At 35.0% G+C, this 25,317-nt stretch overlaps 1 protein-coding gene across 1 annotated transcript in view; it reads left to right on the forward strand.

Annotated features, from left to right (window-relative positions):
• The window catches only part of LOC124521301 (A disintegrin and metallopeptidase domain 3-like), a 146,652-nt gene that overhangs the window by 49,823 nt on the left and 71,512 nt on the right, over window positions 1-25,317 (forward strand). The window contains exons 7-11 of the mRNA XM_047092394.1: window positions 7,998-8,063; window positions 13,318-13,389; window positions 13,610-13,776; window positions 15,346-15,427; window positions 17,347-17,483. Of these exons, the coding sequence (XP_046948350.1) occupies window positions 7,998-8,063; window positions 13,318-13,389; window positions 13,610-13,776; window positions 15,346-15,427; window positions 17,347-17,483 (524 nt within the window). The remainder of the gene's footprint in view (window positions 1-7,997; window positions 8,064-13,317; window positions 13,390-13,609; window positions 13,777-15,345; window positions 15,428-17,346; window positions 17,484-25,317) is intronic.

Consider the following 25,317-nt stretch of genomic DNA (forward strand, 5'->3'; position numbering starts at 1 on the left):
TTTCCCTCTCCTAGGGGCGGGATTCACTGTGGGGTGGCATGGCCCGTCTGGGCTACTTGCACACTGCCAGGCTTGTGGTGCTGGGGATCTGTTGTATTAGCTGGGGTGGGTAGGCAAGGTACACGGGGGCAGGAGGGGCAGGCTTAGCTCGCTTCTCCTTAGGTGATCCACTTTAGGAGGGGTCATGTGGCAGCGGGAGGGAGTTGGCTGCCAGAGGATTTGCTGCCAGAGGGTTGGCTCCGCAGAAGCACAGAATTGGGTGTTTGCGGGGAGCAAGCAAGTTCCCTGGCAGGAACTGGTTCCCTTTGGGGTTTTGGCTGGGGGATGGATGAGGGAGTTGGCGCTGGCGAGTGCCTTTGTTCCCCACCACACAGAGCTCTGTCGTCCGGGGGCTCAGCAACTCTACCTCCCTTTGTCCTCTAGCCTTCCCGCTTTCCGAGCAGAGCTGTTAACTTATGACCTCCCAGATGCTAAGTCCCTCTTGCTGTCGGAACACACTCCTTCTGGCCCCTCCGCTTTTGTAAGCCAGACTCCGGGCTCTGCTTGGCCGCAGGCTGCCCCTCCGCCCAGGCTCCCTCCCGCCTGACCCTGGAGCGCGCACCACCTCGCCGCCCTTCCTACCCTCTTCCGTGGGCCTCTCGTCTGCGCTTGGCTCAGGAGACTCCATTCTGCTAGTCTTCTGGTGGTTTTCTAGGTTATTTAGGCAGGTGTAGGTGGAATCTAAGTGATCAGCAGGAGGCGCGGTGAGCCCAGTGTCCTCCTACGCCGCCATCTTCCCTATTCTCTGGGAATTTTATATCTTTTATGAAGTAACTTGACAATTGCTTTTCATCCTGAATTTGATACACTTAAATCTACAGGTTTGGTTAAACATGTTTTCACATGATTAATGCTTTTATGAGCACAAAAAAAGAAAGTGAATATCTTCAGTCAAAGCAGCAGAAAAAAATAACATAAAAGTTTCTATTTTAAGCATATTTTAACATTCATGAAAGTAGACACAGATACACTTATAAACAAGGTAAATACCTTCATTATAATCCAGAGTTGAAAAGTAGAAGAGAAACCAAACAATATACTATAAAGATTTTATCTATTAAAAGAATATTAAACACATGTCTTTACCCCCCTGCCCCTTTTTAAAAACCCACTGAAATGAAAAGGAAGTTTTAAACCAGCATAAACATACAAACACAAAGAAAACAGGAGAGGAGTAATAACAATGGACCTTGGAGATAGCTGATTTAGTGCCCCAAATTTGAATTCTAAACTGGGTAATTTGGATAGGCTATTGGAAACTTGACAAGTACTGCAGTGCTATTCAAATGTTTTTGGAATTGCCTGTCCAGTTGCCCTAGGAAGTGATTTTAAAGGTGGGCCCAAGAAGATAATTCGTTGAAAATAAGTTGTATAAGTATTTAGCAACCTTGGCTTCCTGTACTAATCAATTGGAGACTGACATAATTGAAAGCTGTTTTCTTTGGGGAGTCTCTGAAATGGGGACACCACACACAGATGTTCTATTGTATTTCCAGGTGGAAGAGGAATATCATACTGAAACTGGTGTGTTTAAATTAAACTTGGCACATTGGATATTGGGAACCAGGCTTACACATTCTAAGAATTGTATTGGAAGACCCCTCTTCAGGAAGGAACTAAACTAGCCAAAAGAATCAAAACTAATCATATCGACAGGGTTTTCCCTGCCAACAACTCAGACACATTACTTTCTCTGAAAAAATAGCCTGTAAATTCCATTTATGGTCATAGGGATGTGGGAATAAACTGTTAAATACTCAATTGCTAATATATGAAGGGGCCCTAGACATATGATGAAACAATTTAATATGGAAGATAGAGACATGAAAAAACAAATTTTTAAAGCTTGAGGTATCAAAGAATACAGAGGGTGAAGAAAACAAAATGGCAATATCCTCAGAGGAATAAAGGAAAATATTTCACCTATAAATTTAAGAATGGAGTGCTATTTAAAAAATTACATTCAGCCTGTGATTATTCTTAGAAATTTAAAATTATGATAATAAAAATGAAAAAAAAAGAGAAACCTCAATAGGAAGTTCACAAAATAAAATTTTAGAAATCACACAAAAAGTAAAGTATAAAGACAAATGACAGGGAAATTTGAAAGATAAGAAATTAAAATAAAATAAGAATTCGGGTGATACAATAGGAGTCCCAGTATGAATAAAGAGAGGAAATAAAGAGTTGAATAAATCACAAAATAATCCAAGAAAAATTCTCAGAATTATTTAAGGTGAGTTTCTGTACTGATATTTAAAAAATAGGGTTTCTTATATAGTCAAGATGCAGAATAGCCTGAAATTTCCTAGCAGCAATACTGGAAGTTGAAAGACAATACCACAATTACTTAAAGTGAGGCAAAGTAATTTCCAGTCTGTAATTCTGTACCAACCCAGAACTACATAACTGAAATTTTTTGATTGAAACTATTTCTTTTCCTCCTAATGTGACATGTTCTTACCCCCAAAATGAAACAAATAATTAAGCAGAAACAAAGAGATCCTAATCTCATCCTGATTGAAGATAGTAACCAAAAGCAATTACAACCAAATTCACAAACAATAGTTGCCAAATATCATGAACTTTCAACCAGATGAAAAGATGGAAGAATTGTGTAAGCAGCTGTCCTCAATCGGTATTTTTCATGAGAATCACTATTAGGTCAAATGTCACTAGATTTTGAAACAAACAATTCCCAACTCTCAGTGGCTTAACAGGTTTATGTCTTGCTCATGAAAATACCAAAGTGGATGAAACTCTCCGGTTGATTCCCTTCCTAGCTTTGGCTCAGGAGTCCCCTACTAGGTTATTGGAATTTAGTCAAGAGTAAGGGGAGAAGTGTGAATGCATCCCCACCCCAAGAGTTGGGCCTGGACAGGTGTCTCATAGACATCTCTTCTCTTGGAGAAGGAAACAAATATCCTTGGATAATTGGCCATTTCTTATAATAAAACAAAAGTGTAATAAAAGTCACTAATCCCCACACTTTGTTCAAGAATGGTTTGACTTGAAAGAACTACATATGTTATAAAATAATAGTAATTGGAAAGGAGTAAACACGGAGCATATGAAATAGAAGTATAAAATGTAAGGTGGAAAAACACAAAATCCAAAGTGAATGAAAAAACTTCTAGTTTATATTCATGTACTGCCTCATAGGTGCCACATATTGTTTTAAGAGCTTTACATATATCCTATCTTTCCAATTTTTTCAACAATTCTAAAAGTTGGTACTGTTACCCCCTTTTTCAGATTAGGATACAGATTTATAGAGTTTAAATTATTTTCCTAGGAAATTCTCTGGTAACTTGTAGCATTAAAATTCAAACCCAGATAATATGACCATGACCCCAGAGATATGGTCTGTAGTACGCTAAGGGCCTACCTTTATATAGTCTGTTTAAAAGATCCTTGGAAGTGCTAAGGAAGTAAATGTAAGAGAAAAAGCTATTTTAAAAATGAAAGACATTGATAATAAGACTAACAAGAGAATAGACACTGTGAGATTACAGTCAGGTTTAAGAGAATAGAAAGCATTGTTTATTGTATATAAACAATGGTAGAGAAAAACCTAGAATGTGTAATGGTGAATTTTATGTGTCAACTTGACTGGGATATATTGATCAGATAGTTGGTCAAGTTTTGTGGGTGTTTCTGTGAGGGTGTTTTTGAACAGGATTAACATCTAAATCAGTAGACTTTGAGTAAAGCAGAAATGCCCTTCATATTTGGATGGACCTCATCCAATCAGTTGATGTCCTGACTAGGACAAAAGGATGGACCATCCCACAGAATCATTCAGCTAACTGCCTTCAGATTGGAAATGTAGCATCAGCTGTCCCTGGATTTCTAGCCTACTGGCCCATTCTGTAGATTTTGGACTTGCCAGCCTCTATAAGTGAGCCAATTCCTTATAATAAATCTAATTATAATAAATTATAATAAATGTCTATATATACACACATCCTATTCTGTTTTTCTGGGGAATCCTGGGTAATGGAGTATGAATATGAAATACTGATAATAGAAATTAAAGATAATTACAATTGTCATTCATGAATTAAATAGCACCCAAAGTATTCCAAGTTAGTAAAGAATAAAACTTTGTTGAATAGAAGAGTCCTGAATTTGAAAATTATCTCAAGAAACCCTGATAAAAACTGACAATACCAAGATATAATATGGTTAATATGTTGGACTATATAAATAATGAATAATTCTATAGGAATCTTGGCATCAAAGAAAGTCAGCCACAAAAGTGGAAAAACTCAGACTGGTTTTAGCCTTTGCCAAAATTAAGTGCTGTAAGATAGTCAGGAATGTCTATATAAAGGGTGTAGAGAATGGCTTCCTTAGGAAATTGACAATATCCCAATGTTTTTCTACCCAGTCGAGTTGCCATTATGGTATAAAGACATTTTTATTTTCAAAATTTCTGACTATAGTATCTATGGGACTTTGAGGCATTATTACTTAAATCAGTACAGGAAAATAGGAATTGAATAAAACAATTTAACATATTTATGAAGAAATCCATATCAGTAGTTCCAGAAAAATCATTTGGCAAAATTCAGTATCCATTCATGATAAAAACTAGGAATAGAAAACTTCTTTGACCCAATAAAGAACATCTATAAGTATCTACCTAACATAATGAATGCTAAGTGATAGAATGTTTTGCCCCTCTTATGGACTGCATGCTCTATCCCCAAATTCATATGTTAAAACTCTAACTCCCAGTAAGATGGTATTAGGAGGTTGAGGCCTTTGAAAAATAATTGGGGTTAAATTAGGTGGTGAGTGTAAGGCTCTCATGATGGGATTAATGCTTTTATTAAAAATTAAGAGACATGGATCTCTCTCTCTGCTCTGTTGTGTGAGCATATAAAAGGAAGATGGCCATTTGCAAACTAGGAAGAGTGTTCTCACCAGATACCACCTCTGCTGGTGCCTTGATCTTGAACTTCCCAGCCTCTAGGACTGTGAGAAACATGTGTTTGTTGTTTAAGCCACCTAGCTTGTGGTATATTTGTTACAGCCTGAACTGACTAAACAGCCCCTAAAATTAGGAATAATTCAAGGATGTCTACCTTCTCTACTTTCAGTCAACATTTTATTGGAGTTTCTGGATAATACAATAAGAAAAAAATAATAAATGACATACATTTTTTAAAGGAAAAAATAACCTTATGTTTTTAGTGACCTAACTCTGTATATAGGAGATCACAATGAAACTCTTCCAAAGCTATCAGGAATGTAAGAGAGTCTAGCAAAGTCACAGGAAACAAAGATATTGATGTTGTTAAGATGTTCATTCCCCCCTAATTGATCTGTAGATTCAGTGTAATCCCAATCAAAATTCCAGAAAACATTTTTGTGAAAATTGGTTCTCAAATTCATAAGGACATGCAAAGATCCTAGAATAGTCACACAGTTTTAAAAAGAAGAACAAAATAGGGCCGTCTGGGTGGCTCAGTTGGTTAAGTGTCCGAGTTCGGCTCAGGTCATGATCTCACAGCTCTTGAGTTGGAGCCGCTTCAGGCTCTGTGCTGACAGCTCTCTTTGCCCCTCCCCCACTCGCTCTCTGTCTCTCTGTCTCCCAAAAATAAATAAACATTTAAAAAATAAATAAAAATAAGAACAAAATAGAGGACTTACATTACCTCTGTTTTTTTTTTTTTTAAGGTCTAGGTAGTATATATTTTAGGCTCGTGAGGTATATGATCTATTGCAGCTACCTCACTCTACCTTTGTAGCATGAAAGTAGCATAAACAACATATAAACAAATGGGTGTGGCTTTATTCCAATAAGATATTTTTTACAAAACAGGTGGCCATACCTTGGGTTATAGTTTGCTGACCCCTGCTATAGAGATATATACCGTGATTGGTGTAAGCATAGACATATAGATAAGTGGAACAGAAAAGGTCAGAAGTAGACCCACATACTGATGGCAGATTGATTTTCCACAAAGGTGCTAGGGACTTTAAAAGGTTAAAGAATGATGTCTGCATTAAATGCTGCTAGAAGACTGGACATCCATATGGAATAAAATGAATCTTGACTCTTATTTAAAAAACTGAATTAGAGCATTGGCTTAAATATCAAAACATAAAACTTCTAGTAGGGAACTTAGGAGAAACCAAATTAATGAGCCATAAACATGTGAAAAGCTGTTTCACATTAAGCATCAGGGAACTGCCAATTAAAACCTCAATAAGATATCAGCACACACCAATATATGGAAATGATGGAAAAGACAATAGCAAATATAGGCAAAAATGAAGAGCAATTGGGACTCTTATTCTGGGTGAAAATGCAGAATAATCAAACTACTCTAGAAAGCAATCTGGCACTTTTGTATTTACTTTACACACTCACAATTATCACATAACTCAAGTATTCCATCTTCAGATATTTACCAAGAACAATGAAAGAATATAGCTAACTGCACAAAGATCTGTGCATGGATATTCATAGCAGCTTTGTTTATAATAGATAAAATGGGGGGCACCTAGGTTGTTCAGTCGGTTGAGCATCCGACTTCGGCTCAGGTCATGATCTCATGGCTTGCAAGTCCAGCCCCATGTCAGGCTCTGTGCTGACGGTTCAGTGTCTGGAGCCTGCTTCGGAGTCTGTGTCTTTCTCTCTCTCTCTCTGCCCCTCCCCCACTCACACTCTGTCTCTCAAAAATAAATAAACATTAAAAAAAATTAGCTAAAATGGCTAAATAATCCAAATTATCATTGTCAACTGAGAAAGGAGCTGAAATAAAACAAAAGCATTTATTTGGGGTCTCAGAAATGCAATTTGGTGAGTACAGATTTGGGTAGCAATCCAATTGTCCCCTAGGGAACAAAAGTGAAGGTTTTATTTTAAAGGTGAAAGGGGATGCTTGCATATGTTGTTTACAAAGATTTTGGCTGTTGTTGGCAGAAAACTAAACTTGGCTAAACATAATTGGCTGCTAAGGCTGTTACTAAGCAAAAGTTTGTTACTATAGCAAGTTGCAGATGTTTGTGCAGACTCCTTGGAATATTTAAGTTTGGATCCAACTCAGAAATTTGTGGTTCCATCCAGTGAGGAGGTACATAAGGCCCACCTCCTTAATGGCCTCCCAGTTTCATTTTAAAACCCCTTGATGTTAAGTGACTCCGTTTTATTTCACCTTTCACATCATCAACAGGTAAATGTATGAAAAAGTTGTGGTGTATTCCTAAAATGGTGCACTATTTAGTAATAAGAACTGATGAATTACTAACAATCACAACAACATGGGTGAATTCTGAGTGAAAGAAGTCTGATATAAAAGTACACATCATATGATTCCAGTTACATGAAATTCTCTACCCTGTGGTGAGAAAATCAGATTATTGCTTGCCTTGAGCCATGTGGGCAATTGACTGAAGAACATGATAGAAATTTTCTTTATCTTACTTATGGAAATTATTACATGGATATTTACATTAGTACTAATTCATATAACTGTATTCTAAAAATGGATGCATTCTATTGAGTGTAGCCACAAGTTAATATAGATAATAAAAATAATGAGAAAATAGAGGCAAACATCTGGTGTAAAATTGATGGGGATTTATTTAGTTTGAAGGTTGCAGAGAGAGGGTCTTGGAGGAAGGTTTTAAGAGGAAAGAAACATGGTTTCTCTGGTAACTTTTTGAGGATTCTAATGATTAAGAATATAGGTAATAGCTTCTGATTTGTTCCTAGAATTTGTATTTGGAATCTCACCTGCTTATTTATTCAGTGGGCATTTATTCTTTTATTTTCCTATTATTTATATCTTGAATCTGTATTTATATGTATCTATACCTCTCTTTGTGTATGTATGTCTATATATATATGTATATATATTTGTATATAATGTAGATGATGATTACAAACAATATAAGAATTAAAAAAATGTTTTATTTAACTGATGTCTTCTGTTTCACAGAAAAAATCAGATGTTGAGCTATTGAAAAGAATTCTGAAAATTCAAATCGTTATGGATAAAGCCTTGGTATGTAATACTGATATATTTCATCATATCTTTGTCTTATGTTTAAATTCAAAGGGAATATGAAAAAGAAACTTCCCTTGGTTGCAATACAGGTATTATCCTCTGCTCACATTATGTATCTCTGTATAGCAAGACAGAAAAAAAGTGTTGTCTATTGGTTTTACATTGATATGGGGACCAATATTTATGATGTTGATTTCCAAATCATTATAGAATTCTAGCAATAATGTATAGATATGTATGTATGGAAGGGTTCTACTACACTAAATCTGTTGGATTACAGCTAGCTATAGAAATTTCTGAATCTGCTCCAAATTGTGGTAAACTCTTTTCCTTAAGTAAGTTTCCATTTTAAAACAAGCTATTTTATTACTCAATTGGAGATCCTTGTTAAATATTATCTTTTATAAGATTATGTGTACAATTGCTTGAGTTCTCTAGTGGAAGTTTCGTATTTCAAAAATGAGGTTTATTCATAGGAATATTTGTTTAGTTATGGAAATTTTTGTTTATGTAATCAGTTTGAGTAAAGTCATATGAGTAAAAAGTTAAAAGATCAGATTTGTCCATTATCACTGATATTTTTGCGTAAAGTGTCTCAGTGAGTGTCATAATGTCATAAAAGGAAATATTTAAATAATTTTTAAAAATCAGTAACTTACTGTAAAAAATAGATAGACAAAATAAATAAATAATAAAAAAGCACATATAGTTTTATTACCAGGTGATAAATCATATACACACATCCTGTTTTTAATGTGTACATGCATATTTGTATGTATTCATATACCTTGTTTTATATATGCTATTTTGTAAATTAATTTATAATGCTTTATTTCCCACTTATTAATGAAATATATTACTTCAATTTAATTTTGATGTTCACAATATCCAATTAATAAAATATTTAATATAATTTAATCTGATTTACTAGCTAATGCCCTTCGGGAACTTTTTTCATTTTGTTTTAATGATTCAAATTATTATTTAAATTCAAGTTAGTTAACATATAATGTAATATTAGTTTCAGGGGTAGAGGTTAGTGATTCATCACTTACATAATGCCCAGTGCTCATCACAAAAAGTGCCCTGCTTAAATACCCATCACCCATCTAACCCATCTCCTACCCAGCTCCCCTCCAGCAACCTTCAGTTTGTTCTCCATGCTTAAGTGTCTCTTTTATAGTTTGCCTTTCCCCTATGGTCATCTCTTGTTTTTTGTTTTTTAAATTTCACATATGAGTGAAATTATATGGTATTTGTTTTTCTCTGACTTATTTTGATTAGCATAATACACTCTAGCTCCATCTACAGGTTACAAATGGCAAGATTTCATTCTTTTTTATGGCTGAGTGTTCACATATATACGTATATATGTGAACAATATATATATATGTAATATATATGAATATATATGTAATATATATGAATATATATGTGAACAATAGCCAAGTTATGGCAAGAGACCAAGCATCCATTATTTATTAATGGATAAAGATGTATGTACATCATACATCTTTATCCATTAATAAATAATGGATGCTTGGTGTCTTGCCATAACTTGGCTATTGTTCACAATGATGCTATAAGCTTCAGGGTGCATGTATCCCTTTGAATCAGTATTTTTGTATGCTTTGAGTAAATACCTAGTGGTGCAATTGCTAAGTAATCTGGTAGTAGTATTTTAACTGTTTGAAGAGTCTCCATACTGTTTTTTCAGAGTGACTGAGCCAGTTTGCATTCACTCCGACAGTGTAAGAGGGTTCCCCTTTCTCTGCATGCTTGCCAACACCTGTTATTTCCTGATATGTTAATTTCAGCTATTCTGACAGGTGTGGGGTGGTATCTCATTGTGGTTTTGATTTGTATTTCCTTGTTGATCGTTGATGTTAAGCATGTTTTCATGTGTCTTGTTAGCCATCTGTATGTCTTCTTTGGAAAAATGTCTATTCATGTCTTCACCCATTATGTAACTGGATTTTTTGGGGAGGCGTTGAGTTTGATAAAAGTTCTTTATAGATTTTGGATACTAACCCTTTATCAGATAGGTCATTTGCAAATACCTTCTCCCGTTCCATAGAATGCCTTCTAGTATTATTGACTATTTACTTCCCTGTGCAGAAGCTTTTTACCTTGATGAGGTTTCAATAGTTCATTTTTGCCTCCAAGATGTGTCTAGTAAGAAGTTGCTACGACCTATGTCAAAGAGGTTGCTATCTGTCTATCTGTGTTCTCCTCTAGGATTTTGATGGTTTCTTGTCTCACATTTAGATCTTTTTTCCATTATAAATTTAGTTTTGTGTAGGGTGTAAGAAAGTGGTCCAGTTTCATTCCTCTGCTTGTTGCTGTTCATTTTACACAACACCATTTGTTGAAGAGATTGTTCCCTCCCCCCCCACCCCCCGTTGGATATACTTTCCTGCTTTGTCTAAGATTAGTTGACCATATAGTTTCTTCTTTTTCTTGTGGGCTCCTATGATACCAATGTTACTATCCTTTAAAAAGACACTGAGTTCCCAGGTCTACATTCATGATCCAGCACCTTTCTTTCCCTCTTATTTTCAGCTTCATTATTTTCCATAATTTCATGTTTCATCATTTGTTCTTTCCTCTGATTCTTCCATCCTTGTGCTCATTACATCCAGTTAGTTTCACATCAGTTACAGTATTTTTTATTTCATTCTGAAGTTTTTAGGTCTTTTATCTCTATAGAAAGGACTCCCTGTGTCTTTTATGCTTTTCTCAAGCCTAGCTGGTATCCTTATGACTGTTGTTTTTACATTTTGAGTCAGACATATTATTTATATCTGTTTCAATTAGATCCCTGATCATGACCTTTTCTTGTTCTTTCTTTTGGGATGTATTCCTCCATCTTGGCATTTTGTCTAGGTCTGTCTTATCCTGTGTGTTAGGAAAGCCTCTTATGTTTCCTGCTCCTGGAAGTAATCACTTTATTAAGAAGAGGTCATTTACTGTCCAGGGCCTGATGCTTCAGGAAGTGTTTCTGTCATATGATGTGTGCACTTTGCTGCTGTGTTTGGTTGCCCTTTCCTTCCATTCATTTCTTGGCAGAGCTTTTCCTTGCCTGCAGTGGGGAGTGTTTGGACCTTGTTCAGAGTGTGGCAAGTTTTAAAAGCTGTATTGAAAAGACCGATCCTATTTCCATTAGAGCTCTCTCTCTCTCTCTGTCTGTCTCTGTCTGTCTCTGTGTGTCTGTCTGTCTCTCTCTCTTTCTCTCCTCTCTCTCTCTGAAATCAAGGATCCTTCCCCTCTGCAGCACCCAGGATTCTGATCCCCCCCTCCCCCCCCGGCCAAATCACATCTCTGCGCGTCCTACCCTACACAATATGGCCTCCTTCTCTCCCTAGTCAGGCAGTTTGTTCTGAAGGTCCTCAGATAGATTTCTTGGGTGTTCAGAATGATCTGATATTTATCTAGCTTTTTCCAAAGGAGGAGATAAGCATAGTGCCCCCAAGGGCTGCTAATTACATCTAAATAGCCTTTTTTTCTTTCTCCATTTAGCTGGATACTCTTACTATTCCAATAAGAACAGAAGGCATTTTCAATGCAAATGACATGCAAAACAAAACAAAGAAACCCCGAAACAACTACAAAAAATTCCAAGAGTTCCTTAAAATATGCTATGATTAGTATTTCTTCTTTTATGTTTGGTTTGTCTGTCTTAAATTTTGAAGTATAGCTTTGTAAACAGAATATTGATAGGTCTTTTTTTTTCTCTGCTCATATAATCTCTGCCTTTGAAAACTCTTGTGTTTACTGTTAATTTGTCTGCTTGATCTATGAATGATTAAGAGAACTATGTAAAAATTCCTATGATAGTCAATTTCTATTTATAATTTTGTTAAATTTTATTTTATACATTTTGTTGCTATGCTATTAGTTATAGTCAAATTTAAAATGCTTTCATGTTTCTTGATAATTGAATATTTTTATCAATGCATTGTGATAATTATGTCCATTTTTTGGTTTGTTTTTTCATATTAATGTAACTGTTATATTAAGTAATATAACTATCATATAACATACACTTTTTGTCTATTATTTTACTTGTATATATTTTCATGCTTTGACTCTTAATATCTCTATGTACTTATAATTTAGAGGTTTTTATTTTAATTTGCATATAGTAGATTTTAATAGTCTCTGTCATTTGCCTACTATTTGGTCTGTTGATAATTTGTGATTATTGACATATATGGTTTTATTTCCATACTCATATTTTTTATTTCCTTTGTCTTGCTTTTCATATTTTCAGTTATGCAAAGGATCAGTCACCTTCACTCATACCACCCATGCTGCATTGTGTAAATATACAGTATCATTTATTGTGAAAGGTTATATACAGAGAAATAGCAAAGTATAAATAGTCTTTATTTTATTAAAAAATTTTTAATGATATTTATTTTTGAGACAGAGAGAGGGAGAGAGACAGAGCACAAGCAGGGGAAGGACATAGAGAGAGGGAGACACAGACTCCAAAGCAGGCTCCAGGCTCTGAGCTGTCAGCACAAAGCCCGAAGCGGGGCTCAAACTCAAGGGCCATGAGATCATGACCTGAGCCAAAGTCAGACACTTAACCAACTGAGACACTCAGGCGCCCCATAAATAGTCTTTAAAGACCTAGGAGGATAACATCTTTTGGCCATATCAGAGAACTCTATCCATCACATTTGATTTTCTGTTAGTAGTCTTCTATAGATTTGTTGGAAATTATTGAAGATACCAAGTTGCCAATTTTATGTTTTCAGCTAACACCTACAAATGTGTGCACACATAATTAGAAATATTTATAGAAAATATGATTTCTGTTTCTTTGGACATATTCTTGAAATTATTCACTATTATGGCCCTCAGAGCTCTGTGTTTAGAAAGTACACTCCTTATCCAGGATATATAGTCATGTCATCTTATTTGGATGAAGGCAGATGATGGCAGCATACTATAGCAGAAAAAAAAAGACAGTAGTTTAGTTAGTTGGAGACTTGAGTTCTGCTTCTTATCCTTTTGACTATTTTCTGTATATGTAAGAGATGATCACAATCTTCTTACTTTAAGGTTATTGACTAATATGTAAAGTCCCTAGGTTTATGCCTAAAACTTATGAAGCACTTGATAATAATTCTATTTTTCCCTTTCACTTGAGCATTGCATTATTTTAACATTTTGTATCCATTTAAAATGTGTTAGTTTAGTAATTTTCATTAGTGATTAAGAAACAAAATTTGTATTTCAGTTTGATTTAATGGGCTCTGAAGTAGCAGCTGCAACTGAGAAAGTTGTCCATATCGTTGGTGTAATCAACACTGTAAGTATTCATGTTTCATTTAAATAAGAAACATTCCATATTAATGCAGTAATATTGTTTGTATATGTAGCATTTCCAGGTTTTTTGAAAGTATAGTCCTACCAACTAGTTTCATCCACCAAAAAAGTGTAAATTGAATATATATTAGCATTATGTATAGAGATGTAATGTTATATTTATGATAACCTAAAACTGTATATTATGTATCTTCTGTTTTCAGATATTTTCCCAGCTTAAAGTGACAGTTATGCTAACTTCTTTGGAGCTCTGGTCTGATCAAAATAAGATTTCACTTAGTGGGGATGCTAATGAAGTACTACAAAGATTTGTGTCATGGAAAGAACAATTTTTGTTTCAGAGGTCCCATGATATGGCATACTTATTAATGTAAATATCTTATTTTCATTGATATAGGGTTTATCAAATTATTTAATATGTTAGCTATCAATATTATATACAAAATATGTTATGCATTTATGACAAGACACCTCAAAAAAAGATTGTATATATACCATATTAACAAAAAGAAAAATATAAAAATCTGAAGACAATGTAAGACACTAAGTCATAGTAAGCCATTATTAGAGTAGACTGTTTATCTATGGAAATGTAATAAACTTGAAAATTCAGAAAACCTTGAGATAAGCATGGGGCCTCAATGATTTTAAAGATTTTTTCAGAGGTAAATAATTGAAATCATTATTTTAACTTTAAATACAAAGTACATTAGTTAACAGAATGCAACAGTTGCATATAATGCTGGTTAAAATAATATATCAAAATAGTAATGCGGTTACCATCTGGTATATCTATACTGACCAAAGGAGTAGCTATTTAACTACTTGCACTATTTCTTTCAAGAGTATGTATGTTTTTTTGTTTTAATTATTTGATTATTTAGATGCAAATAATAAAAACAGTTCTGAACATCTGAATAATATGCAATAGATTTATAAATCTATTGATGTTTCCTGTGGAATTTAAGGGCAGGTTTGGGGACTCAGGAGTTATAATAACTAAGGATTGAAATGTATAAGGGCACTTTCTACATTCTATCTCTTTTTTTCTTTTTTCTTTAAAATATTTTTTTAATGTTTATTTTTGAGAGAGAGAGAAAGAGAGAGAGCACAAGCAGGGGAGGGGTAGAGAGAGAGCGAGACAGAGAATTCGAAGCAGGCTCCAGGCTCTGAGCTGTCAGCACAGAGCCCAATGTGGCTTGAATCCACCAACTGTGAGATCATGACCTGAGCCAAAGTCAGAAGCTTAACCGACTGAGCCACCCAGGTGCCCAATCTTTTTTTTTCTTAATGAGTCCACTGCATATTCTGTCTCCTTGTCTCCCTGTCCTCCATTCCAACATTTTTTAGATACTGTAGGGGTTCACTATGTGCAAATCATGGAAGTAAGCTATCTTGGCTTGTACGTCTTAGGACTATATCCATCCAGTGATGGCAACAGTGATAATTAATGTTTTGGAAGCATTAGGCACTGCTGGGTTTTGAGCTGTATACCATAGAATGTTAAAGTAGACTTTAGAACTTAACTTTGTAGGAACTGTGTAGGAACTGTAGGAACTGTAGGAACTGTAGGAAACATAGCTTTAGGGACACCTGGGTAGCTCAGTAGGTTAAGTGTCTGATTTCCGCTCAGGTCATGATCTCATGACGGGTGAGTTTGAGCCTTGCATCAGGCTTTGTGCTGAAGTCTGGAGCCTGCTTGAAGCCTGGAGCCTGCTTCAGATTCTGTGTCTCCCTCTCTCTTTCTGCCTCTCCTCCACTCAGACTCTGTCTCTCTCTCTCTCTCTCTCTCTTAAAAATAAGTAAACATTAAAAAAATTTTTTTAAACAAGGTTTATTGAGAAATTTAATTCTTAAAAGTCATTAAGTCAGTAATAATTTAAAATGCATTTATTCAGAAGAGAAAGTTTATTATATGAAAATGTATTATTTATTATAGTTATAGGAACCATCTTAATTATGTGGGAGCAACATATCATGGAATGGCATGTAATCCAAAGTTTGCTGCAGGAATTGCTCTGGTATGCATTTTATTCCCACATATTCAGTAATTATCTCATGTATTAAAAGTTAATATCTACTTCAAGAAACAAAATATGCATAGTTTTCTACCATGCTGTTTTGACAAATTTTTATAAAATGCTTTTTTTGTTAGATTTGAAACTCAAATGTTATAATTTTTAAAGTCTTTTGCTATTGTGGTAAAATACACATACCATAAAACTACCATTGTTGCTAGTTTTAAGTGTACAATTCATTAGTACTAAGGTAAGTTCACATTGTTGTAAAATAGATCTCCAGAACTTTTCATCTTACTTAAATAAATATTTGTACTTTTTGACCAACATGGTCCTATTTTCCACTTCCTATTTCCAATCTAGCCCCCAGAATCCACCATTCTTTTCTGTTTCTGTGAGTATGACATTTTTAGATTCCACATATAAGAGAGATCATATAATATTTGTCTTTTTGTGTCTGGCTTATTTCACTTTGCATAATTTCATCCAAGTTCATCTATGTTGTTGCAAATGGCAGGGTTTCTTTCTTTTTATGGCTGAATAATATTCATACAAATACATATATATGACATTTTTTATACATTTATCTGTCAATGGACACTTAGGTTATTTCCATACCTTGGCTACTGTGAGTAATGCTGCATGAATAGGGGAGTGCAGATAGCTCATCAATATATTGATTTTAATTATTTTGGATATATACCCAGAAGTAGGTATTTGCTACATCATATAGTAGGTCTACTTTTAATATTGTGAGGAACCATCATACTTATTTCTAGGATGATTGAAACAGTTTATAATTCTACCAAAAGTTCACATTTTATATTAATCACATCTTTATCAACACATTATCTTCTGTTTTTGTTCTTGTTTTTTAATAGCAGCTATCCTAACTGGTATGAAGTGATACTTCATTGTGGTTTTGATTTGCACTTCTATGATTACTAGTGATATGAGCATATTTTCATATGCTTTTTGCATATTATCTCTGGAGAAATGTCTATTCAGAATAGTGCTTAGTCTATTTTTTTTTTTTTTTACCATATAATCCAGCAGTTGTCCTCTTTGGCATTTCCCAAATGACTTGAATACTTATGTTCACATGAAAACCTGCATATGAATGTTTATAGTAGCTTTATTCATAATTGCTAAAATTTGGAAGCAACCACAATATCCTTTAATACATGAATGGATAAACGAACTGGAGTAAATTGATATAAAGGAATACTGTCCAATTTTTAAAAATTAGCCATCAAGCCATGAAGACATGGAGAAAAATGCGTAGTGGCTAGTGAGAGAAGCCAATCTGAAAAGGCTACATCCTGTGTATTCTGAAAAAGGAAAAATTGGAGATGGTAAAAAGATTACCGGTTGCTGGGGGTTTGTGTCTTGGTGACATCATTACTTTCCAAGTGTTTTTTTGAAGACAAAAATGCTACCTGCGAGTTGTCATTGTATTCTGTCTTTAAAAAAAATTAATTTGGCTCTCTCCCAAAAATATTTCTGAAGTCAAAACTGATTGAAAATTAAACCCTTAAGAATCTGTTTATTTTTCTAAGTGGTCATTGAAAAGTAATAGAGTTACTGAAACAATGCATTCTCTTCTAAAATTTTGTTAAAGCTTATTGAAATATAATATGTAATAAAACCATATGGTAGCATTAATCTTATTTTGTTATATATCAGTGCTATTTGGATTAAACATACTACAACCCAAAAAGAAAAACAAAATTTGCCTATTTTTTTCCTAATTTTCCATAGTCCTAAGAAAATAGTGATATTTGGCACAGTAGTTTCTTAAATTTGTATTTGAATTTAGGTTATATGGCCAAAAAGAAAAGATCAAGGGGGTAAAAAAAAATGACTCCTGTCAAGAAACAGAAAAAACAATTCTATTTTGTTTTGTTTTGTTTTGCATTTAGTATCCACAGATGATAACTTTAGATGCATTTTCAGTTGTTATGGCACAGTTGCTTGGAATTAATCTGGGATTAACATACGATGAGATCTACAATTGTTACTGCCCAGGAACTACATGCATAATGAATCCTGAAGCAATGTAAGATTTTATTTTTATCAAATCTGTGTCTTCTTTTGGGAATAGTTTGTAGTAGTCACTGATGTATAATCTCTTGCAATACAACTTGAGTAAGAATATTTTTATTAAATACATTAGGTGCTTGTTTAAACTTATTTAAAGTCGAGTATTTCATATTGTAGAAAATGTGCTTAATATTTCTACATTCAATGTTACACAGAAAGTGAATATTGATGATTACTTTCTGGGGGTTTACCACACTCTTGAGGTGAAATTCATTCAACTAACAATATTATGTAATAATCATCACAGTAATCACTGTGTTGCAGGGATTGTATTAGTCTTACAAATGTTTAACAAGATAGATATGTCCTAAATATCTTAGTCTATCAGGGTCTAAAAATTAAAAATTAGGCACAAGAATAAACAAAGAATAAACTAAGCTTATGCCAAGAAGGAAATAAATGGGGAATACATTTGAAGAAGAAACTTTCTGATAAAGGAAAGTCTTCCTGAGGAAACAGTTATGAGGGAAATTAATCTGGTCATGTAAAGAGCTTGTTGAAAACTTTTCAGGGCCAGCAAATGAAGTGATATTCGAATAGCAAGTAGATTGAAAAGCTCAAAAGACTAGAATAAGGAAATTGGGGGAAGGATAAAAATGAAAAAGAAAATGGCTGGGACTATAAGGAAGAATGTTTTAGCCCTTGGGGAAAGAAAGTAAAATGCAATGAGACTAAAGCATAACACGTCAGGGAAAGAAGTCAGGCGGTGATTCAGGAATGTATGAAAGAGCCTGATTATGTAATCATAATGCAAGGGTTGGAGTTTTATCATAAGTGTTAAGAAAACACATTTTAAGTTGATTTATGCAGTATGGATAGTAAAATTACCTTAAAATGAATATAAAATATATCAGAGGGAACAACTATATAGTAATATTTTGGAGATGATTCTCATTAATACAATATATTAAGATTGAGAGGGAAAAAGATGTGAAGAATTATTTGTAGGCTTTTAAATATCACAATTATTAACAGATATTGAAAAAGGAAATTATTTAGGAAAAGAGAAGTCTTAAGGGCAGTTTATGTTAATTTGGGGATTCTGAGTCATCAGAGTTAAATACACAGTTATACAGGTTCTGATCTCAGAGGACAAGGAATTTGAAATGTGTGAGCCATCAATTTATTGATGGAAGTTAAAACCATGAACAGAATATTTTGAAAGAAGTTGAAAGAGTGATAAGAGAGAGGTGCCTTAAGATTTAGCTTTGTGTCCTTTCATATTTACAGGCTGAGTAATTGAGGAAAACCAGTGATATGTAGTGAGAAAGGAAAGAAGAAAATATTAGAACAAGAACCAAAATGGAATGGAGTTTTACCTAGGGAAGAATATGTTGTAAGAATAAGGGAGAGGATGGAAATCAAATGGTAAAAAGTATCAGCATGGTATTTTAGCCTCCCACAAAATGGTATTTTATTCTCTCAAAAATACAGAGTGAAACTTGGAAAATAAACAAAAAAATAAAAGCACAAGTTTCCCAAATTGAAATGCACCAAAAATACCACAAGGTATTTCTCTCCAAATAACTGGATATGAGGATCACCTAAAGGTGCACAGAGGAGAGACTGTTCCCTCTTCTTGGAACACATCTGTGAGAGGTGGCATTCACAGAGATGCCTCTCCAGGGACACAAGCGTTGGTGTCCCTGGAGAGGTGCCATTTCCTCACCTGTCCCTCAGCATAAACGCAGAGACACCTGCTGGGGGGGGGCTAACCTGAATGGACACTGGCCGTTTAGGCTGCTTGCTTCAAATCTCATGTCCCTGTGCTCTCGTGTGACTGCCCTTCACGGTAAATCTGCATCCATCCCAACATAGCCAGACCTTCCCCCAGAAGACCAGCACAGTCTCCCACCATAGCACACCCCTAAAGTTTGGAGTTTTAAAAGTCAGCGGCTTGGCTGGGATAGAGCTGCACTGTGCGGCTCCACCAAGCAAGCAACCCAGAGACAGTGTGAAGACAGCAACCTGAAAAATGCCTGGGACATAGGAGGGGAAATTATTCACTCTTCCGAGAGTCCTTTCCTGAGAGCAGCACATGGAGACCCCTCTCTGAGGACAGAGGAGCTGGCTGGTGCCATTTCCCTCTTCTGTCTCTCACCAGCTTCAATAAACAGCACAGCTCCAATACTGGCTGCCTAACCTGCAAGTCCCACCCTCCTGTGCTCTGCTGCTACTGCTTTTCTCAGGCAAGGGTGCCTAAGAACCAGTGCAGCAGGCCCCTTCTCCAGAACACCAGCAGAAACACCTGCATGCACCACATCTCCCAAACACAGTTTTACAAGGCTTCAGTTCTAGTGGAAGTAGCCTCAAGTCTCATTTAACAAGCTGACTAGAGCACACTTAGTTAAAACTCACCAGTCTGGTCAGGGTCCAAACACTCCCCACTATAGGCTAGGAAACGTTTTGCAGAGGATTGGCCTGAAGGATAGAGCAACCAAAACACAGCAGCACAGTGCACACAGAACACACCAGAGACATTCCCTGAAGTGCCAGCTCTTGGGCACTATATGACCTTTTCTTCATAAAGCCATTACTCTCAGGAGCAGGAAGCATAACAGGTTTCTCCAACACACAGAAGAAGAGACTTAGACAAAATAACAAGACAGAGGAATTCATCCCAAAAGATAGACAAGAAAGGTCACAGCCAGAGATCTAAGAGAAATTATCTCTCTCTCTATCTATCTATAATATGCTTGATGGAGAATTTAAAGCATCAATTATAAGCATACTCGCTGGGCTTGAGAAAAGAATGGATGATATCAGGGAAGCCCTTACCACAGAGAGAAAAGAATTTTAAAAAATCAGAAATAAAAAATAGAATAACTGAAATTTAAAACAGATTGGATGTAATGACTACAAGGATGGACAAAGTAGAGGAATGAGTAAGTGATACAGAATATAAAATAATGGAAAAGAATGAAGCTGAACAAGAAGGAGAAGGCTTATTTGAGGAAATAAAAGCTGAAAACTTTCCTAATCTGGGGAAGGAAAGTTCCCTAATCTGGAATCCAAATCCAGGAGGTACAGAGAACTCCCATCAAAATCAACAAAAGCAGGCTAACACCAAGATATATTGTAGTTAAATTTGCAAAATATAGTGATAAAGAAGACATCCTAAAAGCAGCAAGGCAAAAGAAGTCCCTAACTTACAATGGAAGACACATAACTCTAGCTGCAGATCTCTCCTCAGAAACATGGCAAACTAGAAGGGAGTGTCATGATATATTTAATGAGCTGAATGAGAAAAATCTGTAGCCAAGAATACTCCATCCATCAAGGCTATAATTCAGAATAAAGAGTTTCCCAGACAAACAAAAAACTAAAGGACTTGTGACCACTCATCCAGCCCTGCAAGAAATATCAAAGGGGACTCTTCGAGTGGGAAGGAAAGACAAAAAGGGACAAAGACTGGAAAGGAACAGAGAAAATCTCCAGAACTAATGACAAAACAAGTAATAAAAAGGCACTAAATATATATTTTTCAATAATTACTCTGAATGTGAATGGACTAAATGCTATAATCACAAAACATAGGGTATCAGACTGGATAAAAAACAAGATCCATCTATATGCTGTCTGCAAGAAACTCATTTTGGACCTAAGGACACCTGCAGACTGAAAGTGAATGGCTGGAAAACCATTTGTCATGCAAATGGAAGTCAAAAGAAAGCTGGAGTAGTAATATCAGACAAACTACATTTTAAATCAAAGACTGTAACAAGGGATGAACAAGGGCATTGTATCATAATAAAGGGAACTATCCAACAAGGTCTAATAATAGTAAATAGTAAATCTCATGCTCCCAACATGAAAGCACTCAATCAATAAAAATAGCAAACATAGATGAATCCATTGATAATAATACAATAATAGTAGGGGAATTTAACACTCCACTTATACTGATGGGCAGATCATCTAAGCAGAAAATCAACAGAGAAACAATGGCTTTGAATGACACAATGGGCTAGATGGACTTAACAGATATATTCAGAATATTTCATCCCAAAGCAGCAGAATACACATTCTTTTTGAGTCCACATGGGACATTCTCTGGAATAGATCACATACTAAGTCACAAATCAGGCTTAACAAATATTAAAAGAATGACATCATACCATACATATTTTCTGATCACCATGCTATGAAACTTGAAGTCAACCATAATAAAAAATTTGGAAAGGCTACAAATACATGAAGGCTAAAGAACATCTTACTAAAGAATGAATGAGTCAACCAGGAAATCAAAGAACAAATTAAAAAATACATGGAAACAATGAAAATGAAAACGCAACAGTCCAAAAAATTTTAGATGTAGCACCAGTGGTCCTAAGAGGGAAGTATATGGCAATGCAGGGCTACCTCTGGAAGTAAGAAAAATCTCAGGTAATAATCTCAAATCTTATCCTTATACTTAAAGGAGCTAAAGAAAAAATAACAAATTAAGCCTAAAGCCAGCAGAAGGAAGAAAACAGTAACGATTAGAACAGACATAAATGATACAGAAACCTAAAAAAAAATAGAACAGATGATGAAATCAGGAGCTGGTTCCTTGAAATAATTAAAAAAATTGATAAACCCCTAGCCAGACTTATCAAGAAGAAAAGACTCAAATAAATAGAATCACAAATGAGAGAGTAGAAATAACAGCCAAGACCACAGAGAAACAAATTTATAAAAGAATATTATGAAAAATTATATGCCAACAAATTGGACAACCTGGAAGAAATGTATAAACTTTTAGAAACATATAAACTACAACTGAAACAGGAAGAAATAGAAAACTTGACATGATTAGCAGCAAAGAAATGGAATCAGTATTCAAATATCTCAGGACAAACAAAAGTCCAGGGCCAGATGGCTTCACAGGTAAATTCTATCAGACATCTAAAGAAGATTAATACCTACTCTTGCAAACCATTCCAAGATATAAAAAACAAAGGAAAATTTACAAATGCATTTCAGCAGGCCAGCATTAACTTGAATCAAAAACCTGACAAAAGACTCCAGTATAAAGGAGATTTACAGGCCAATATTGAAATGAAATGGATAAAAAAAATTCTCATAAGGTACTAGCAAACTGAATGATAGTACATTAAAAGAATCATTCACCATGATCAAGTGGGATTTATTCCTGGGCTACAAGAGTGGTTCATACTTGCAAATCAGTCAACATGATACACCATATTAATAAAAGATAGGATAAGAAACGTATGACCATATATGAAAAACCCATTGCTAATATCCTCATTAAGGGAAACCTGAGAGCTTTTCCTGTAAGGTCAGGAACAAGATGGGGATGTTCACTCTCACCATTGTTATTTAACATAGTACTGGAAGTCCTAGCCTCAGCAATCAGACAACAAAACATAATAAAAGTCAAGGAAGAAGTCCAACTTTCACTATTTACAGATGGCATGATAATCTATATGGAAAACACAAAAGACTCCACCAAAAATTGCCAGAACTGATAAATGAATTGAATAAGTGGCAGGATACAAAACCAACATAGAGAAATCTGTTGCATTTCTATACACCAGTAATAAAGTAGCAGGAAGAGAAATCAAGCAATCGATCCCATTTACAACTGCACCAAAAATCCTAAGATAACTTAGAATAAACTTAACCAAGGAGGGAAAAGATCTGTACTCTGAAAACTTTTGTAAAACACCGATGAAAGAAATTGAAAATGACACAAGGAAATGGAAGATCACTCCATGCTCATGGATTGAAAGAACAAATATTGTTAATATGTTTATATTACCCAAAGCAATCTACAATTTTAATTCAATCCCTATCAAAATACAAACAGCATTTTTCACAGAGCTAGAAAAAACAATCCTGAAATTTGTATGGAACCTCAAAAGACTCCAAACAGACAAGAATCTTGAAGAAGAAAAGCAAAGCTGGAACTATCACAATTTTGGACTTCAAGTTATGTTACACTCCTGTAGTGATTAAGACAGTATGGTACTGGTACAGAAAAAGAATCAGAGATCAGGAGAACAGAATAGAAAACCCAGCAATGGACCCAAAATTATATGGTCAACTAATTTTTGATAAAGCATGAAAGAATATCCAATGGAAAACAGACAGTCTCTTCAACAAATGGTGTTGGGAAAACTGGACAGCAATATGCAGAAGAATGAAACTGCACCACTTTCTTACACCATACACAAAAATAAATTCAAAATTGATAAGGGGCCTAAACGTTAGACAGGAAACCATCAGAATCCTAGAGGGCAACACAGGCAGCAACCTCTTTGACATCAGCTGTAGCAACTTCTTATTAGATGTGTCTCCTGAGACAAGGGGAACAAAAGCAAAAATGAAATATTAGAACTTCATCCAGATAAAAATCTTCTGCACAGGGAAGGAGCACTCAATAAAAGTAAAAGACAATGTTTGGAATGAGAGAAGATATTTGCAAATGACATATCTGATGAAGTTAGTATCCAAAATCTATAAAGAACTTACTAAGCTCAACACCCAAAAAGCAAATAATCCAGTTAAACAATGGGAAGAAGTCATGAATAGATCTTTTTCCAAAGAAGACATAAGATGGCTAACAGACACAAGAAAAGAATCATCTGAGAAATGCAAATTAAAACTACAATGAGATACCACCTCACACCAGTCAGAATGGCTGACGTTAACAACCCAGGAAGCAACAGGTATTAGTAAGGATGAGGAGAAAGTCCCACTGTTGGTGGGACTGAAAACTGGTGCAGCCACTCCGGAAAACAGTATGACCTTCCTCAAAAATTAAAAATAGAACTACCATGTGATCCAGCAATTGTACTACTGGGTATTTACCCATAGGATCCAAAAGACTGATTTGGATAAAAAAGAAGAGTGGTCAACATGGTGGAAACCTACAGATAACACAATGACACTAAATCCATATCTTTCAATAATAATGGATGAAATACTCTGATGTAAATGGTGTAAATGCTCCAATCAAAAGACATAGGGTATCAGAATGGATAAAAAAAAATGGATTAAAAAAAAAAACCAAGATCCATCTATATGCTGTCTACAAGAGACCCATTTTAGACCTGAGGATACCTTCAGATTGAAAGTGAGGGGATGGAGAACCATCTATCATGCTGCTGGAAGTCAAAAGAAATCTGGAATAGCCATACTAATAACAGACAAACTGGATTTTAAACTAAAGGTTGTAACAAGAGATGAAGAAGGGCATTATATCACAACTACAGTGTCTATCCATCAAGAAGAGATAACGATTATAAATGTTTATGCACCTAATTTGAAAGCACACAAATATATACATCAATCACAAACATAAGCAATCTTATTGATAAGAATACAATAATTGCAGGTGATGTTAATATTTCACTTACAACAATGGACAGATCATCTAGGCAGGAAATCGATAAAGAAACAATGGCCCTGAATGATACACTGGACTAGATGGACTTGACAGATAAATTCAGAACTTTTCTTCCAGAAGTAGCAGAATACACATTCTTCTCGAGTGCACATGGAACATTCTCTAAGATCACATACTGGATCACAAGACTGATTTCAAGGGATACATGCATACCCTGATGTTTCTAGCAGCATTCTAGACAAATTATGAAAAGAGCCCAAATATCCATTGATTGATGAATGGATAAATATGTGAGATATATAGATAGATAGATAGATAGATAGATAGATAGATAGATAGATATATTAGAATATTACCCAGCCATAAAAAAGAATGAGATCTTTCCATTTCCAATGATACGGATGGACCTCGAGAGTATAATGCTAAGCAAAATAAG

Source organism: Lynx rufus, unplaced genomic scaffold, assembly GCF_022079265.1.
Source record: "Lynx rufus isolate CCGP_SWC_20201006 ecotype Redwood Valley unplaced genomic scaffold, mLynRuf1.p SCAF_3, whole genome shotgun sequence".
NCBI lineage: Eukaryota > Metazoa > Chordata > Mammalia > Carnivora > Felidae > Lynx > Lynx rufus.